This window comes from Diachasma alloeum, unplaced genomic scaffold (assembly GCF_001412515.2).
Source record: "Diachasma alloeum isolate Michigan unplaced genomic scaffold, Dall2.0 Dall_scaffold_00214, whole genome shotgun sequence".
Lineage (NCBI taxonomy): Eukaryota > Metazoa > Arthropoda > Insecta > Hymenoptera > Braconidae > Diachasma > Diachasma alloeum.
This window is the reverse complement of record NW_021680379.1, coordinates 106,874-124,662: the sequence shown is the minus strand read 5'-3', so window position 1 is coordinate 124,662 and position 17,789 is coordinate 106,874. Positions and strand designations below refer to the sequence as shown.

Here is a 17,789-nt window from a genome sequence, read left to right as displayed (position 1 = left end):
GGGGGGGGGGGGGGGTGGATAGAAAAAGGGGTGAGGGGTTAGTTTGGCCTCGACGAAGCCGGGGAGCTGGAGAGAGACTGACGGGGTACACTCTGGAGTCTCCTGTACGAAACCCTGGGGCAATCAATAGGGTATTTCAGGGGCGGGAGGAAGGAAGAGGTCCATATATATGTGGTGCTTGCAAGAGGACTTTGCGATGCACATGTGGAGAATCATTTCCGTAGCTGACGACTCAAGTTCCCTGATAGATTTATGAAGAATCTTGATGGATATGGCTCTGATGTTTTTGGGTTTTCAGTGACATTCAGGAACGATAGCTGTGACGGATGGATCTTTCAGACTACCAGGGGGAAAGGAGGCCGCAACGGTAGCAGGTTGAGGCGATTTGTTATTCTGAAGATCGTTTGCTCATTTGAAAGAAACAAATGATCTTTCTCATAAATTACTACAACTACTCTTTGCAAAATAGCTGGAGGAATGAGCGAGGTCACTTGGAAATTCAAACCAACCTATTTCCTGCAAATATTTGCATTTTCAATGAAGGAAATCACTTTTTGCGCTGCAATTTAAATTCGTTGATAGAAACCAGAGAGGGACCAAAGAGAATCAGCATGGAACCAATTCGCACGAGTCAAACTGTGGGCCTCGACATTAAAATGTAACAGGGTACGGAAAAGCGAAGCCCATGGAAAGCCGAAAGGTGTATACATATACAGATGGTGTTATTTGTCGGCCTCGTGCTCATCGATTCCCCGAAGGCTCAGCGTCGACCGTCGGACGCGAGGACAATACCAAACGAGGCAAAGTCTATTCGCCCGGTTAATCGTTGCTCGTATCCGCGACACGTACAACTTCGATACCGAATCTATAAACCTCTACCTCTTGCCCCACCCCGCCTTCCTCCTCATCTACTCCAACGACGCCATATAGACAGTCAGCTAATTTATTCCAAAGAGGCGACGACACCTTCTACACTTCAAACCTATCAACCAAAACCAACGCTATCCAGACAGTGACACTATGCACTTGAAAGAAATAAGAAAAAAGCAAAACATACTACCTGATGAGTTACACAACTGTTAAAAACGAGCATCGAATGCTTAAGTTTATCGATTTGTCATACGCATTTGACTTCAATCCAAGTCTTGACTTTCACGTGGTCAATACCAAGAACATATGGAACATATGGTATTCTATGCAAGGAGACGTTCCAATTGGCATTGTCATTAAACATGCGACGACTGACGCCAACTTCTGGGTCGATGGATACTCTACATTTCAAGCGTCCACAATTTATGTTTTTATGGGCGATCATTGAGGGATTTGGTTACTAACCACTTGAATCATTTCTTGTGCGCAGGTGGAGATGACGGGATCAAGCGTCTTCGACTATGTCCACCAGCAGGACCATGCCGAGGTTGCTGAGCAACTTGGTTTAGGTCTGACTTCCACGGGTTCCTCATCTGGTCCACACTCCTCAAGTTCTGGTCTGGCGTCGCCCAGCAGTGCTGCTTCTGAGGAGCACGGTTCTACTTCTACCGCAAATCCTGATGGTAAGTAACTTCAACTTATTTTACTCAATTATGCACGCCTTAGACTTCCAAATAGAGTTACGGCAGTCTTGGAGTATTCAATGGATGAGTTCTTCCGGTTGCCGACGAAACTGGTCTACTGTTTCCGTTTCGACTAAAAATGGGGATCCAAAGTGTGTCTATATAACTTGGAATTGATCGGGAAAAAATTCCTTAGCGCTGAATAGCAATGTCTTGAAGAAAATTGATTTCCGTAAAATGTCGAAATGAAAAATTGCCAAACAAATGTGCCTCTTGGCTTTTAACTATTGCTTCTTCCGTCACTACTAGCTGAGAAGAATTCTCCACTCTTGAAGCATTACCCGAACTCTTCACGCGCCCCTCTTTGAACCAAAGAACGTGTTTCTTCATTCAACATTACGACGAAAGCTTCATGAAACCGTGATCCCGTGGTACGTGATGTACCCCAGTGGTCCAGACACAATTCCAGGCCAGTTGAGAACAACCTGAATGAACGCGTAACCCGGAAAGCGTGCCTCGGTCACGCCCAAAAGCCACGCGAGGACGAGTCCCGCAAGTTAGAACGTGCAGATCGACGGGGTTGTGGTATGATCACGTGGACTGGATGAGAAACCATCGGACGTGCGGGACGTGCCCGTCGGTGCCACCACGTGGTGTTACATGGTAGAAAGAGTAAGGGAGAAAGAGACAGAAGGGAGGAACAAAAAAGAGAGCATAAGGGTATGGGCCAGTCGTGACAGGGGTTGCAAAAGAGGTTAGGAGAACGTATTCTAGAGGGCGCTTTGAGGCTACGTTGAAAACATAACCTCATAGACGTGGTAGCTTAGTGCGGGAACTCTAAACGTCTAACGTTGGTGGGGTTCACGGTCGTCCTGAGTCTGGACTTCATTCTGTCTTTCTTCAATACTATTCCCTACCTAGTTTTCGTCTCGCATACGTATGCAGCCCTCCAACGATTTCCCCAATTGTTATTCCACGATGGCTACACCTCCTGGCACGTATAACTTCCCCCCTCCCCTTTCCGTTTCTCTGCTCTTCACCTTTCTCACTACTATTCGGAAACCTCTCTCTTTCTCTTTTCCGCGCTGGTTTGAAGAAACCCATAGTCCGTATATCGTACTCTGCATTCGGACGACGACCTCATGACGATGAGAAGGAGCCCTGCGGAGACCTCTGGACACGTCCGTCGACATGTTCTCACATGGACACGTTTCCTCCTGGCAAATTCGTGAATGCATTTCTGTACGACACACCCGTAATCATCCCAAATGCTATCCCCATTCTTTGAACAAATGAATGAACTCATTATCGTAACTGCTTAGTAGTGCCGAAGTCACATACATTCTTTCTATCTACACACTTTGAATCACATGATCACATCAATAAGTATTCTTCATGACAACTTTGTGACATGTGGTGTCTGACCTACGTTGGATTAAACATTGTTGTAATATTTTCAACTCAAAGAATGTTTTAAAACCGAGCATCATCCGCCAGGTAAGCATTCTCGCGGGTATTACAAGAGTCCAACTTCTGAAAGGAAGACGTTTGACTGTCTTGGGGCATTGCCAATGACAATGCCAACAGTCTTAGTCGTACAAAACCGTGAGAAGGTTCTCTAAATATTTTAGGGACTGAAGCGTCTTTGAGGTCCCTCGGTAAGACAGAGTACGGGAGGAGTTGGACTTGAACGTATGTCCACTCCTCGCCAAAAATCTTAGCACCGCGCACCATACCGAACCCATTATCAGTTTGCTTTTATATTCAATTATTATTCTCAGTTAATTATATTAATCTGATTTTAACTGATGTTCAATTATTGAGAAGAAACTCTTATCAATCCTCCCCTAAACATCTCGAAATGGGCGAACTACCCGTGAGCTCGTACCGAGACTAGTCGGCATAGTCCTCAACTCGAAAGGCGAATTTATTAAGGGAGGACGAAAACTTCACACGTCACAACTTGTATTATATTGTTACGGAATCGAATGATTTAATCTATCCTCTTCCCCTCTTTTTTAAAGAAAAAGAAGGTTGATTGTCTCTCTCTAATGTGTGGGACAACTTCAATTAATCCGGTAGGGACTTCTTGGGACACTGTTAGGTGTCAATTTAACACCCAATTTTTTACAGTTCGAGAACTGTCAATAAATACACCCCTTTCATTGATCCCGAATTATTACTTCTTTAAACACAACAATATTCAATTTTTTAATGTCTAATTCACCTATTTTACAGTCTCCTCTGTGATGTCGTTAACTACGACCGGTCTGTACAAAGGATACGATAGAGCATTCTGTGTCAGAATGAAGTCGACACTGACTAAAAGAGGGTGTCATTTCAAGTCTTCCGGATACAGAGTAAGTATCATAACTATAATATTCCATACTGCATTGCCAATTAGGTGTCATTTACCGGGGGATTTCCGTTGGTTCCTTCATTAGAAACGACCCTCATATTTTTTCCCCCACAAGAGAAATACCCTGCTAACGATCCACCACGGGACTTCCCCGAATTCTGACTAAACGAAGTTATGACCAACGGTCCTGTCTTAACGAGGCCTTACCATCCCTCTATAAATGTGTCTTGATTGTACCAGTTGAAGGGATATTGACCTAATTCACAATTTTCTTCATTTCCTGCAGGTTGTTTTACTTCTCTGTCGACTGAGGCCGCAATACCCATTCAGTCATACTAGAAAATCATCACCACCTCTGATGGGAATGGTGGGTATCGCCATTGCTTTGCCACCACCCAGTGTACATGAGATTCGGTTGGAGGCTGATATGTTTGTAACTAGGATCAGTTTTGATTTCCGGATAGCACATTGTGAACCAAAGTAAGTCGATGCATCATTTCTCACATTTTTCAATATTTTTGATGATATCTGGAGAAAAAATAGAAACAGAAAATGAAAATAGTATCAAGCTAGAGAAATATTCAAGTCTAAAAACAAACTATTTGTCATATTTTGAATACAAGTGTCATAGCTAGACAATTAAACAATTGACAAATGTAACATTTCCATAATTTCTGCAGAGTTTCAGAATTATTAGATTATACGGCTGACGAGCTGACCGGAAAGAGTCTGTATGCCCTCTGTCATGGAGAAGACGCGAATCGTCTGAGAAAATCGCACGTCGATTGTAAGTATCATTAAACTGATTGTTCATATTTCTCCTGCTTGACGAAACAAAGATTAAAGTATGAAAAATCTATGAAAATGTCCTTGTGATATTATGTAAACGTTTTTGTCATAAAACCACGTCGTTTCTCTCCACAAAAGAGAAGGAGAAAGCATAGTATGGGTTCTTGACGACCACCATGGATTGTCCTTAGTTGGTATTCAGGAAGCAACGTAGTAGTACGCCGGATGCGGCATCTCCACCCGTAGTTGTTACCCGTCTCTCCGTCGTATAGCCCTCTCCCTTCACTCTCTGATCTATCTACCTTGTCTTCTTCTTTACCCTCGACGCTTTTCGAAAAGTGGGTGGCGACAGGAGGCAAAAGGGAGGTACCCCAGTTGATACCTTCCCTCCAACGCCACACCTAGTTTCCTCTCTATCCTTCATTCCCTCTTTGTTCAGTTTATTAACTTTCCACAAACTCAACTCATTCTACCTCCCCCTTAAACTACTAGTCGAGGAATATTCCCCCGAAACGTGACTGGAAAACTCTTCGCTCCATGTTTAGAATTATATTAGTTTTCATTTACGGTTGTTATTCACTTTTTTAATAACAATGAAATTGTAACTTTTCAGTGATCAATAAAGGGCAAGTCCTCACGCATTACTACAGATTAATGAATAAGAGTGGTGGATACACGTGGCTGCAAACCTGTGCTACCGTCGTTTGTAATTCAAAGAATGCCGAGGAGCAGAATATTATTTGCGTCAACTACGTTATAAGGTAGAAATCTATATACTATTCGTTAGCGACAGCCTTCTGACACTCACCGTATCACTATAAAAAATAACTTTAATTTTCACATGCTTTTACCACACCCAGGCACCTCAAATTTATTTTCATTGTTATCGAATATAAATTGATGAGAATGTGCTATAATTTTCATGTGCTGATACGTATAATTAATGAACTTCAGTGAAAAAATACTATCCTGTATACAAATCATCATGAAGATCCTAATTTTTGTCGACAAGTACATTAATTATCGAGTACAGTGCTAATATTAAAGAATAAATGCATTAGGAATGATTTCCTGAAGTAAAAAATTTCAAATAACATTTAAAAAACACTAAAATTATCACATTTTTAGTGCACGATGATCCATAAAAATTATATTTTTGGGAATAGAATTGGCATTCGAACGCGTTCGACAAAATATTATAGTAGGATGATGAATTTTCGTGCAAGAGTACAATAAAAATGAATTCGGACATTGAAAATTTCGATACAATCCCTACAGAGTAATATTCAAAATTTGGGTTTCAGTACCCCAAAAACATTACTTTATATTCTTCATTTTGTTTTCATAACTTTCTGAGACTTAGTTGTTGACTTTCAAAACAATGAGAATGATCAATAGACTATTCATAGATTATTCATGGAGACTATTCATGCTCTGAGTAACCTCAGGAGCATGGGTTCGCGCCTCGCTTAGGTAGATAATTGGGTTTTTCAAATAGTATTAAGTTGAATAATCATACATGCGATTAGTTAACATAGCCTGCAAGATGAAAAGATACAAAGCAACTATGGGTCATGTTTTTTTCGATTAGTTATTCTAATATCAGTTACATATTCGTGTTATTAAAGTAATAACTAAGAAAAAATTAAGGTACTATTGGAGAATAATGTTTTGATACATGTACATGAAAATTCATGCAGGACTGTAAGAGATTTATGACACTCATGTTATCTGAATTCTGTTCACCAGGATAAGAAATTTCGGGTACAGTACTCGAATTGATTCGCTATAATTTTATAGTACTGTACACTGAAACAATCTTCCTGCACATGTACTCTAAAATCATGCAGAAATTTTTTACAATGTATCTACCTTATAACTACGCTCATCTATCGCTTATCGCTGCTACATGCCGCTGGGTGTTATTTGCTTGGGATTTGCGCGTGCTCGGCCCACTTGTTCAAATGACGAAATTGAGTTCAAGACAAAGTTTGCAGGGTCAAACATCAACGATCAAACGACGAAGAGTCAAACGTTCTCAATAGTCAAATGGGGGGATGGAAAGTCGTTCTCAAGGGTCAAATGTCCTCAGGGATAAAACGAGAGGGAGGATCGGAGTAATTGAAAGAGTCAAATGTTCGTGACCAAATCGGAATGAGCATATGGGTCAAACCTTCTGAAGAGTCAAACGGAACTGCGGAGCAAAACGATACTGAGATTCAAACGGGTTAAAAAGAAGAGATCGTTTGATTTTATGGATAGTTGTACTCGTCACTCTCGTTTGACCCTCAGGTGGAGGCCCACTCCGAGAAAGGAAAATTTCCATACGGCAAGAAGATCAATAGCATTAGAAATATGTTCTACATGATTTTCCTCCGTAGATCTTGAAAGTTCCTTCGATGCCTTCTATCCAACGTATACATTTTCCTACTATGAATTGAGTAGAATCAGCAATTTTCGCTGCTCAATCCTAAAAAATGTGGGAGGGGATGCATTTTTCGATTTATTCATCAGTAAAAAATGCTTTTCAAACAAAAAATGATAAGGACAAATCAACCTCTGCTTGGGGTATTTTACCTTGATCTGATTTCAACTTTCGTCACCCAGGGGAGAAAATAATTTGAGTGTACGGATTATTTGCTTTTCTTCCATATAAATTACCCCTATAAGGGAATATGTTCACTCAGATATGTTCGCTGAAAATCCGGTTTTTTCGCGGTACGTAGGAGAATATTTGTAATTTACATATAGATGATGAAAAAGGTGGCTGAACGTAACAATCTTCTTCTTCCGATCGTTTTGATTATATCCTCTTACTATAGTAAACGTAACAATCGATGCTCAAGAGGGCCATATCTTGCGAGGATCAAACGTAACAAAGATCATACCTCGCAAGGGTCATGCCTTGCAGCGGGCAAATATGGCCAAAGTCATACCTTGGGAGGGTCAAACAATAATGTCAGGCAGGACAATCTCAGAGTCAAACGCAGGGGCGGCGGAGCCATAGTGGAGTTTATTGGTCACTCCATACCTCAAAATTTTTGAAGTATGGAATTCCACATCTCAAAAAAATTGAAAGAAAAATAATTGTTCTACAATTTTATCAAAACTGTATTTTTTTTCAATGACTGATTGAGTTAGAGCTAGATAAAATTTTGAATGTATTTATCTCACGAAAGGAGACAAGAAGAGGCCTGTTTGCAATGTCACCTCCAAAGTCTGATATGCTAATTAATAAACAAAATGAGTGAAAAGTATTACAATGTTTTGAAATAATTAGGGGGAACCAGGGAAAATAAGACCAGTTGAGCCTTCTGATAATCCCACCCGTCTATCCCGGTTGACCCTCGTGACCCTTGTAATTCCAGAAAAATTTACTCCACACCTCAAATTTTCACGTTCCACCGCCCCTGGTCAAACGACCACAGGGATCAACCGGGAGAGGCAAGCAGGACAATTACAAGGGTTAATTATAAATAATTATAAACCGCGCGAAATAATCAGAAGATTTCGATTTCATCTTGGTGATTGTTCTGGTTGCCCCTGCCACTTGACTCTCGTGGCCGTTTGACCCTCGCCAAGTATGACCCTTGCAACGTTTGATCCTTTCGAGAACTTGTCATTATTTTGCTCGATTCATAATCCTTCGGCCCTTCAACGTTCGATATACCTTTTCCCACGATCAAAAAGATCTAAAATCTTCTGTAAATTATTTGTTTTCTTTTTCAAGTCAAAAACTAGGTAGATTACCACTGCACACAATCCCGCATTCATCTGTGGTTGATCCATCCGCATCCATACATCCTTAGTGTAAATAACACCTAGGACAGAATTACTTTAACCCCTAGGCACAAAAAACTAAACCTATTATGAAAAAGAACTAAAATGACATAAGCAGGGGTCGATTTTCTCTCATCTTTTTTTGCGTTACTATCAGAAAATCGAGTTATTTTGGTTGAACATTTTGGAATACATCTTCTCAGTTATTCTCGATAATCAAGGGATGAAAATCAAATTCTATATCACAGAAAATGCTGAATTGAGAATTTTTACAGTTTTACGTTTTTGAGGACAAATCCGTTCGAAAATGATTATTTTACTCATGACTTTTCGCACAAATAATAATGTTCCTTTTTCGTAATAAGAATCCGAATAAGAAGCCGTTATGTTTAGGGTATGGATAGTCGATTCCATACCCGGAAGAAAATGGAAAAAATTATCGTAATTATATTGTTGTAACCGGTGAAAAAGGGAGACGACACAATATTCAAATGGTTGGGGCGGTTTATTAATTGGTTAGGTACAGAAGATGAGTCGTCGAAGAGATCTCCAAAGAGAATGAATCAATCCAAGTTATTCCAAAAGACAGTCGATGTCAAGGGGGTTCCGTGTCATCTTCAAGATGATGGACAATTGAATTATGATTCGAAGGGGGACACGTAACAATATGGTTTATGGTTTTTTATCTTACCACGCTCCCACACTGTGTAGGTACCGCATTTGCCGAAGCTTCAGGAAAAACTTCAATTGAGAAAAAAAAACCTGAGCAGATTTAATCGTCCCGTGCGAGACTCCCGCTCGGGCAATGAAAACACGAAAATCAATACATTGTGAATTACTTGAAGATAAAATTTTGAAGAACACCTTCGAAAATAGGTCGGATGTAATCAGGAACATCAAACGTTGTCACGATCGAACGGAAGAGACCGAAGAAGTAATTGAACAGCCGCGAGTTGCTCAAGCAAATGACACCCAGCACCACGTAGTAGCGATAACGGTGAAAGAACAGACTACGCCTCGAGTGTCAGGGGGCTAGTTAGGGGATAGTAGGGCAAAATGAATACTTTTGACGTTGTTGGATAACCCATTTAATGATTGACATAATTTCACTTTTATCCGACAACGAGTACATTTCTTCCTCTTTGTAATGAGTTTAAGGGGAGACTGCTACGAGTTTTTAAAGTTGCGGGCAACTAGAGTGAGATATATTTATCATGCATTGAAGATTCATTATATATGCCTTAAAACGAATAATTAATGTCAAAAAATTGATTGCTTATTTTTCGTTTGCCCCGCACACGCTTAAAATGTTGAAAGTAGTCCAGGACTTGTAATTTTTGAACTACCAAAGTTTTTTCTTTCAAAATTTTTGAAAAAATTGAACAATAACAATTACGATTTAATTTTTTGAAATTCGACTCCTACTATATTCGACTTCTAATATAAAAAGTTGCGCCATTAATGTAAAATAGGCAAAAAAATATCCTTAAAATATTTAAAATATATTCTCGATTCTTTCAGAAACATTTTTGGATTATTTTACATAAATGGTGCAATTGTTTATGTGAAAAAAAATGAAATTAGCGGTGTTGAAGTCGAATTTCAAAAACCTAATTCGTAATTGTTATTGCCCACATCTCTGTAGCTTAAAAATTGGAGGCCCTGGACTATTTTTAATATTTTAAGCGTTTGCGGGGCAAAGAATAAACAATCATTGTTTTGCACTAATTATTCAGTTTTAGACATATATAATCGAATTTCAATGCATGAGAAATCTTATTCCAATAGCCCGCAACTTTTAAAACGCATAGAAGCCTTTCCTTAAGGATGTACTAGACCCTTTCGGCCAAAATTTACTTTTTTGTTTTCATTTTTCTGGTAAATTATTGATCGGATTGACGCGAAATAATATACCGTTTTTGCGTTTTATCATTATTGACTGACTCACGAAGTTTCATGGTAGTGCAATCATTTTCCTGCATTTTTTCTAAAGTTTTGTGAATTTCCGAAAAGTTTTCGAAAAAACGCTGGAAAATGATTGCACGATCATGAAATTCTGTGAGTCATTAAATGATGATAAAACGCAAAAACGGTATATTTTTTCACGTCAATCACGTGAATTTTGGCGATAAGGGGGTAATACATCCATAAACTGAGTAGGGTGAACAGGCCTATTGCTGGACGGTTAAGGGAAATTCAAGTTTCGTGATAGTATCTAAACTAAAAGAATCACCTAAATGGGGATATGATGGCTTCCATACCTTCAAGCATGATTGAATTAGCAGAAAAAAATTATTTGAAATGAAAATAACAAAACAAAGAATAATTGAATTAAGAAATAGTGGAATCCAGCCGAAACCCCTAATTTTGTGGACGACTGGCCCATATTTTTATTTATTTATTGAATGTCAATCAATAGAAAAAATAATTGATCACATGATTATACACGAGTAATATTATTGAAAGGTGAAATAATCAGTATAATTTTCATTTTATTTACGGAATATTCAATGCAAGTTGAAATCTTCCAGAAACTAATTCCCGTCCAGAAATTTACCTGTTTACCCTACAATGATTTTATTTAGTTGATTATTTTTCCCAATCGGATTTCGACCAATCAGAACGCAGTATTTAAGGCTACCCGACAGTTTTATTTCGGATATTTCCTCCTAGCTTTTGAATATTTCGCAGTAGTTCTTCATTTTTTTTACCTGAATATTTCGCAGTAGCTCTTCATTTTTTTGGCTCATTTCAGATAGAATCTTATACTTGACGGTCTATGGAAATCGGATTATTCTCTTAATATAATTTGTTCAAATCTTCCCCAATTCACCTCCTGATATTGTCCACTGCACTCTGCTTGGCCAAAATCCGATTGGGAAAAATCCGACAAATACCCCTCGAAATTCAAAATTAATCGGGTATTTCCCTCAAGCTCCCCTGCAAATAAACCATCGTGCCAAGTTTTACAGAAAAATCCTGAAAAATTTTTGAACCTGCAAAACTTGACACCCTCATTTGTTTGCAACGAAGCTATCGGGAAATACCCGATAATTTTGAAGCTCTTGGGGTATTACTGCTGAATATTGTTTGACAAATCAAAAGTCTCTATATGGCCTTACTCCCTTTTATTGATAGTCTCGAATGTAGAAACATGAACCCGTCGTCTACTTCGATTACCCTACGAATTACTTCCAAGTTCTAAAAAAAATTGTATGTTTTTGGAAGAGTTAACAGTATAAACTTGACGAAGTACAGATTTTAATTGTGCATTCCTTTTCCAGTGGAAGAGAATACGAGAATTTGATAATGGACTGTTGTCAATTGGAGGACGGTGTTTCCGGTGTAAAACGTGAAGATGCAGCGGGAAACGACCCCGAAAACGGTTCCCCGGATGCTGATAGAGGAGGTAAACATATATAATTGTTTAAATCGAACAATGGAAAAAACTTCCACAATGAGGCAATTCCATAGCAAGCCATGACTGGCACATATTCAAACAGCTTCCCTTTCTCTCTCCCTATTTTTTCGTCATACACGAGGAGAACGATCGATCGCGTGTCAAACGCGTCTCAGTAGCAAGAAACCGAGTAAACTCGAGCGGCATTCCGGCTTGGACACGCTCTCGAAAAATAGTTCTCGCTTGTAACAGAATAATAGAAGCACAGGGCACCATCTAATGTGCCATGAAGTAGCCGTTAGAGCTCACTTAAATAAGAAAAAAGAGACCATTTGATTTTTCGCCATCGAATACAAAAAAAAATGTATATAAGAAAAAAAGACAGAGACTCACGTGGGTGGCCGTCTATGCGTCTTATTTGGAGCCAAATTAACATATGAAACATCATATGAAGGAGAAGACCGAAGATTCGATACCCGCGATGTGTCCAATTTTTAAAAAAATGTGAAACTAACGAAAAATGAATAGATCAAACATGAATATATTTTTCAGGGTTTCTCAGAACATTTGAAAGGGTCTATTTGTAACGTAGACTTTTTTTTCTGACCTAGTGAGTCTATTCGAACAAATTTGGAGACGATTTTTCTCTTCCGCCTTCAAGAGAGGATTTCGAAGAGTTTTAAACAGCAAGTGTTGATGTAAATAATGAAGCAATTTGTCTCCATCTTTCAGAGGGCAGAAACAGTGGTGGTCCTTCGAATTCCCACCCAGAGAATCCCCATCATTCGCCTCCTGAAGATCGAGAGGACAGTAGAAACTCAGAAGGTGAGACCCGTGGTGGTCGTCACCATGACAATGTAGCTCAACTTCAACAGGAACCGCAGGCAACCGTGACAAACTTGGGCAGTTTATCAGTAAAGTCATTGACCCGTCACAAACGGAAATTTCCGCAGGAGGATGACAGTTCATCTGGAGAAGAAGATGATGAGGAAGAGACTGTAAAAACCCCGAGAAATCACGCTTTGAGTCCAGCCTCATCGAATCATTCGATACCTACTGACCAAGTGCTGGGATCATCGAGTCCAAAAGTACGAAGAACTGAAACTAGAGATGAAGTTCATGGAGGAACCTCCGTAAAGGATTTAGAACAGGCAATGTCGAAACACCTTCCAGGAGCATCACTGAGCAAGCCCGAATCTCCTGCTCTCCATCAACCAACTGATTTCAGTACAGATGCTCTGTTGAAGCAGCAGCAGCAAAAGTCTACGATCCAGTGGATAGGTGCTCATCATCACCTGGGGCATCTCAGCCCCCAGCAGTCATCCGCAGCTCCCCACCCAGCGTCAGCCCTCCTCCGCCAACTCTACGTCAATCGAGAGAGTGTAATTAGAAATGTCCACGGAATGAGTTCGAGTACGAGCAGAACTCCGACATCAGGGGGCGTTTACTACTCAGGAGAAACACCTCAAGGTCCACTACCAACTCCACCGGGCTCAGAGGGCTCATCAACGTACGGAGAGCATCAGTTTGTTCTTAGTCACAATCAGAAATCAGCGACAGGTACGAGTGGAACTGAAGCTTTTCCCAGTCTGGTATCTTCGTACTCGTCAGCAGGTGGCTATGGAGTGGACTATCACTCGACAATGACTCCACCGTCTTCAGTATCACCGAGAGACAAACAGCAGCAGCAACAGGCTCACCAGCAACAGCAACAACAGCAGCAACAACAAGCTCAACTGCATTCTTCAAGTGTAGTCAGCAACTACGAAGCTCCAGTCTATGGAGATCCTGTTCTCAGACATCAGTACGAACCCGCTCAACCGCTGCCCTTAAAACCACAGGTATACTCAGCTGCTGTTCATCCTAGTGCGCTTGATGCCGCTGCTGCTTACGCAGCCTCCGCTGGCCTCAGTGAACAACCTCAGTTCTATCATCATCCAGCTGCTGGCCCTGGATTTCATCTCTACCATCCTAGCAACAAGGCTACCGCCAATGGCTGGTACAGCTCGGCCTCCTAGTAGCTTGAAAACATATGGCGTGTACTTAAATAAGTGAAAAATCAACCCAAAGTCTGTTTTATTAATGAACAAAAGGAATTTAAACTCCGGTGCATATCAGCGACTGCCGCGTTCTATTTTATCAACAATTATTCGTTAATTCCTCTTTGAAAAGGTTGTTCTAGAGGAGTCGGTATAACCTAGGTTCGAAAAGGACTTGAAAAAATAAATAATTCTTTTCTAGAAAATTCTTATTATAGGGTGAGAGTGGGGCAAAATGAAACTGTCGAAAATACGACTGTTTTACGCAATTCAAGCAAAAAAATTTTTTTTTCTATTAATTTTTGTTTATCAACTTTTTTTTTAATTATTGGGAGTACTGATCAGAATAATAATTTTCCATTCAGTAGAATGAACAATTATTGCGATGTTTTGATGGGAGAAGATTTTGTCAATGTATTAATTGAAAAGAAAATGAAACAAAATCCAAAGTCCAGAGAAAAGCCCAGGTAGAGACTTGAATTGGGAGAAAGGAAAATGTGATACGGAATTTCAATCGAATGAAAAAAAAAAGTATAATCTGCCTAATCTAATAAATTGAATTATAAGATGAATAAAACATGATTATTCTCATCAGTACTCCCAATAATAAAAAAAGTTAATTTTGCTTGAATTGCGTCAAATAGTCGTTTTGCGGCTATTTCATTTTGCCCCACCCTCCCCTATTTTTTGGGCCTATTAAGATTTTTTAAAAGTTTAATTTGTTATGCTTTAGTTGAGATTGTTTTTATTCGATTGTAAAGCTCTCTAATTAGGTGAATTGAATTAAGCCAATGTCGGCCGTTAGTGGATGTGTGCAAAACACATTTTTTTCATATACTATTCGATTATTATTGAATGAGTAATTAATTTTAATTGCACGGTCGCGCCTGTAAATATTGTACAAATAATATCGCCCTTCGCATTGTCCTTCCATTTCCTTTACCATCTCCTTTGCAGATGAAGACAAATGTTTTCATTGTCCCGTTATTTTTTACTCCCATCAGAGTTTAAGAAGAGAAACCGGAAGAAGCGAAAAGGTGAATTGAATTGATTGATTATCTTTTAAGTAGTTACATTCCGTCTATTAACGAATAGATAGTCCGATTTACAATTAATTTTATTACCCTAGGAGATGAAACATGGTTTAATTGTGAGTAAAAATGAGTGAGAGTCTGTGAGATTTTACGTGACAATTTGTTCGGTGAATTTTATGAAAAATGAGAAAAATCAATTGTGGAGCTTTCACTTTGCAAAATAAAAAAAAATCGACGCGAGGCTTGCGATCAATATTGTACTGTGTATATAAATTACTTAAATTTAGTGTCGACGTCCTGCGTCGTTGAATGACGATGTCAACTTTGTAGATCAAAGAATTCAAGTGTTCATTACAAGAAGAATGAAAATTTCATTGTGCAAAATCACTCTCTCCTTCAATTCCAACTGGAATGAGAGAAACGAACAGACAAAGACTAATTTTCAGGCTCAGTGCAATAAATTATATCATCTGGTACTATTAAAAAGAAATGAAGATTCATTCATTCCTCGTTCTTTTACCTTTCTCACCCTTTTTTATTATTTCAAGTTGAATGAGGAAATTGAATAAAAATTTAATTGTGCTTACAACAAATAAAATCATTCCATTGATATTTATTTCAACATCCCCAGAAAATGATTGATTGTTAAAAACATCGTTGATTGTTGTGAAAATGGTTTATTGTTTTGGAAATCTGAAAATGTCAAACGATCAGATATTTCCTCTCTATAAATCACTAAAGTTTGAGCGTTGAGGAGCAGAATAGAGGGTAGGGCCAACAGTTAAGGATAGGTGATGTTTTAAAAAACATCGATTATCGAAGAATGGAGGTTTTTTAAAGGAGGGACTACTGTGAGTTTTAAAAGTCGTGGGTTATTGGAGTGAGACTTTTCATACGTTAAAGATCGATTATATAGATCTGAAAACGAATAATCAGTGCAAAAAAAAATTTGTTTATTGTTCGTTTGCCCGAAATTGCTTAAAATGCCAAAAACAGTCCAGGGCCTTCAATTTTTAAGCTACGGAGGATTTTTTTTTTCAAAATTTTCGGAAAAATATGTGGAATAACAACTACGAGCTAGTTTTTTAAAAATTCGCCTCTTACATGGCTAAATTTACTTTTTTCGTATCTTTTTACACAAATAGTGAATTTTTTTATTTAAAAAAAACCGCAATCAGCTGTGTAGGAGTCGAATTCCAAAAAACTGGCTCGTAATTGTTGTTTCACACATTTTTCCGGAAATTTTGAAAAAAAAATCTTTTGCAGCTTAAAAATTGGAGGCCCTGGACTGTTTTTAGCATTTTAAGCGTTTTCGGCAAACGAACAATAAAAATAAATTTTTTTGCACTAATTATTCGTTTTCAGATCTATATAATCGACTTCAACGTATGAAAAATCTGACTCCAATAACCCACGACTTTTAAAACTCATAGTAGTCTCCCCTTAAAAAATCGATGTTTTTTCTCATGACACAGGAAAAAAAACAATTTTTCGAAAATAATTTTTTTTCTTCTCGTTTTTATTGAAAAATGTATATTTAAAAAATACAACCCGAGGAACTTCCGTTTCAATGATAAGTACTGCTGAAGACTTAGATTTTGAATCTTGAAACAGGTTTGTTGATTAATTGAAAAAAATATATTGAATATTTTCCGTGGCTGGACATTAGCTGCAATAGCTGTTGAAAATTCAAAATTTCAAACAAAAAATTGAAAAATTTCCAAATGGACAAATAATAGAGGACCGGACTTGTCCACTTACTATTTATAACGTATACTGTAGAAAATAATTATTTCTGATTGCGGATGAATTCAGTAACAAAGCGGTAAACCGGTTTAAGTCGATTTAGACTATTGGTCAGTTTTTAATGCATATCTCGGAACCTAAAAGAGATAGCAAATTTTTCATCATCACCTTTTTTGTGGAGGGAATTGAGAGCTACAAAAAAAGTTATAATGAAAATTTCGCTATTTCTCTTAGATTCGGAGATATTCTACTAACTCAGCGAAGAACTAAGCCGACTTAAATCGGTTTACTGCTTCACTACTAATTATTAATTTTTTTATTCTCAATCAATCAACTTTATTCGATTAAAAAAATGAAGAATTTTGTTAGCTTGGTCAAAAACATCGATATTTGACAAAAAGAATCGAAAATCGATTAATCCGCCGTTGAACGTATCGAATGGAAAACATAGATGTTTGGGCATCGAAAATCGATGTTCTCTATTAACTCCTCACGTACGGCGTCGATACCATGCATCGACCCATAAACTTGTCCTACCGGCCGGGATCAATAATGCATGATATCGATCCTTTCCGCCAACAGTAAAAAATTATTTTCTCGAATTCTAAGAGACGTACCCTGACGGACCGACTTCAGAGTTGCGTCAGAGGTGCGTAAAACTTGAATATTTCCAATATTTCAGAGAAAGTTCAGAGTTCGGTCAGAGTTGGGGCTATGTCGGATTCTGGGGAGGGGCCGGGGGGGTTTACATGTGTTCTCTGAACTCTTACCTGCCGTCAGAGTTAAGAGTTCAGTTTTTTTATTGTTGATCATTATTTATTTATTTATGGGGAAGGGAGGGGAGTCCATTTATTCTCTGAACACTTACCTGCCGTCAGAGTTAAGAGTTGAGTTTTTTTATTGTTGATCATTACTTATTAATATCTGGGGTGGGGAGGAGAGGTTTACATGTGTTCTCTGAACTCTTACCTGCCGTCAGAGTTAAGAGTTCAGTTTTTTTATTGTTGATCATTATTTATTTATTTATGGGGAAGGGAGGGGAGTCCATTTATTCTCTGAACACTTACCTGCCGTCAGAGTTAAGAGTTG

General features: G+C 38.7%; 1 protein-coding gene across 1 annotated transcript in view; it reads left to right on the top strand.

The window, feature by feature from the left end:
* LOC107037140 (protein trachealess) overlaps positions 1 to 14,498 on the top strand; it is a 32,814-nt gene extending 18,316 nt beyond the window's left edge. The window contains exons 5-11 of the mRNA XM_029126053.1: positions 1,361 to 1,553; positions 3,792 to 3,913; positions 4,199 to 4,392; positions 4,593 to 4,699; positions 5,315 to 5,462; positions 11,766 to 11,890; positions 12,614 to 14,498. Of these exons, the coding sequence (XP_028981886.1) occupies positions 1,361 to 1,553; positions 3,792 to 3,913; positions 4,199 to 4,392; positions 4,593 to 4,699; positions 5,315 to 5,462; positions 11,766 to 11,890; positions 12,614 to 13,899 (2,175 nt within the window). The 3' untranslated portion in view covers positions 13,900 to 14,498. The remainder of the gene's footprint in view (positions 1 to 1,360; positions 1,554 to 3,791; positions 3,914 to 4,198; positions 4,393 to 4,592; positions 4,700 to 5,314; positions 5,463 to 11,765; positions 11,891 to 12,613) is intronic.
* Positions 14,499 to 17,789: the final 3,291 nt, after the last annotated feature.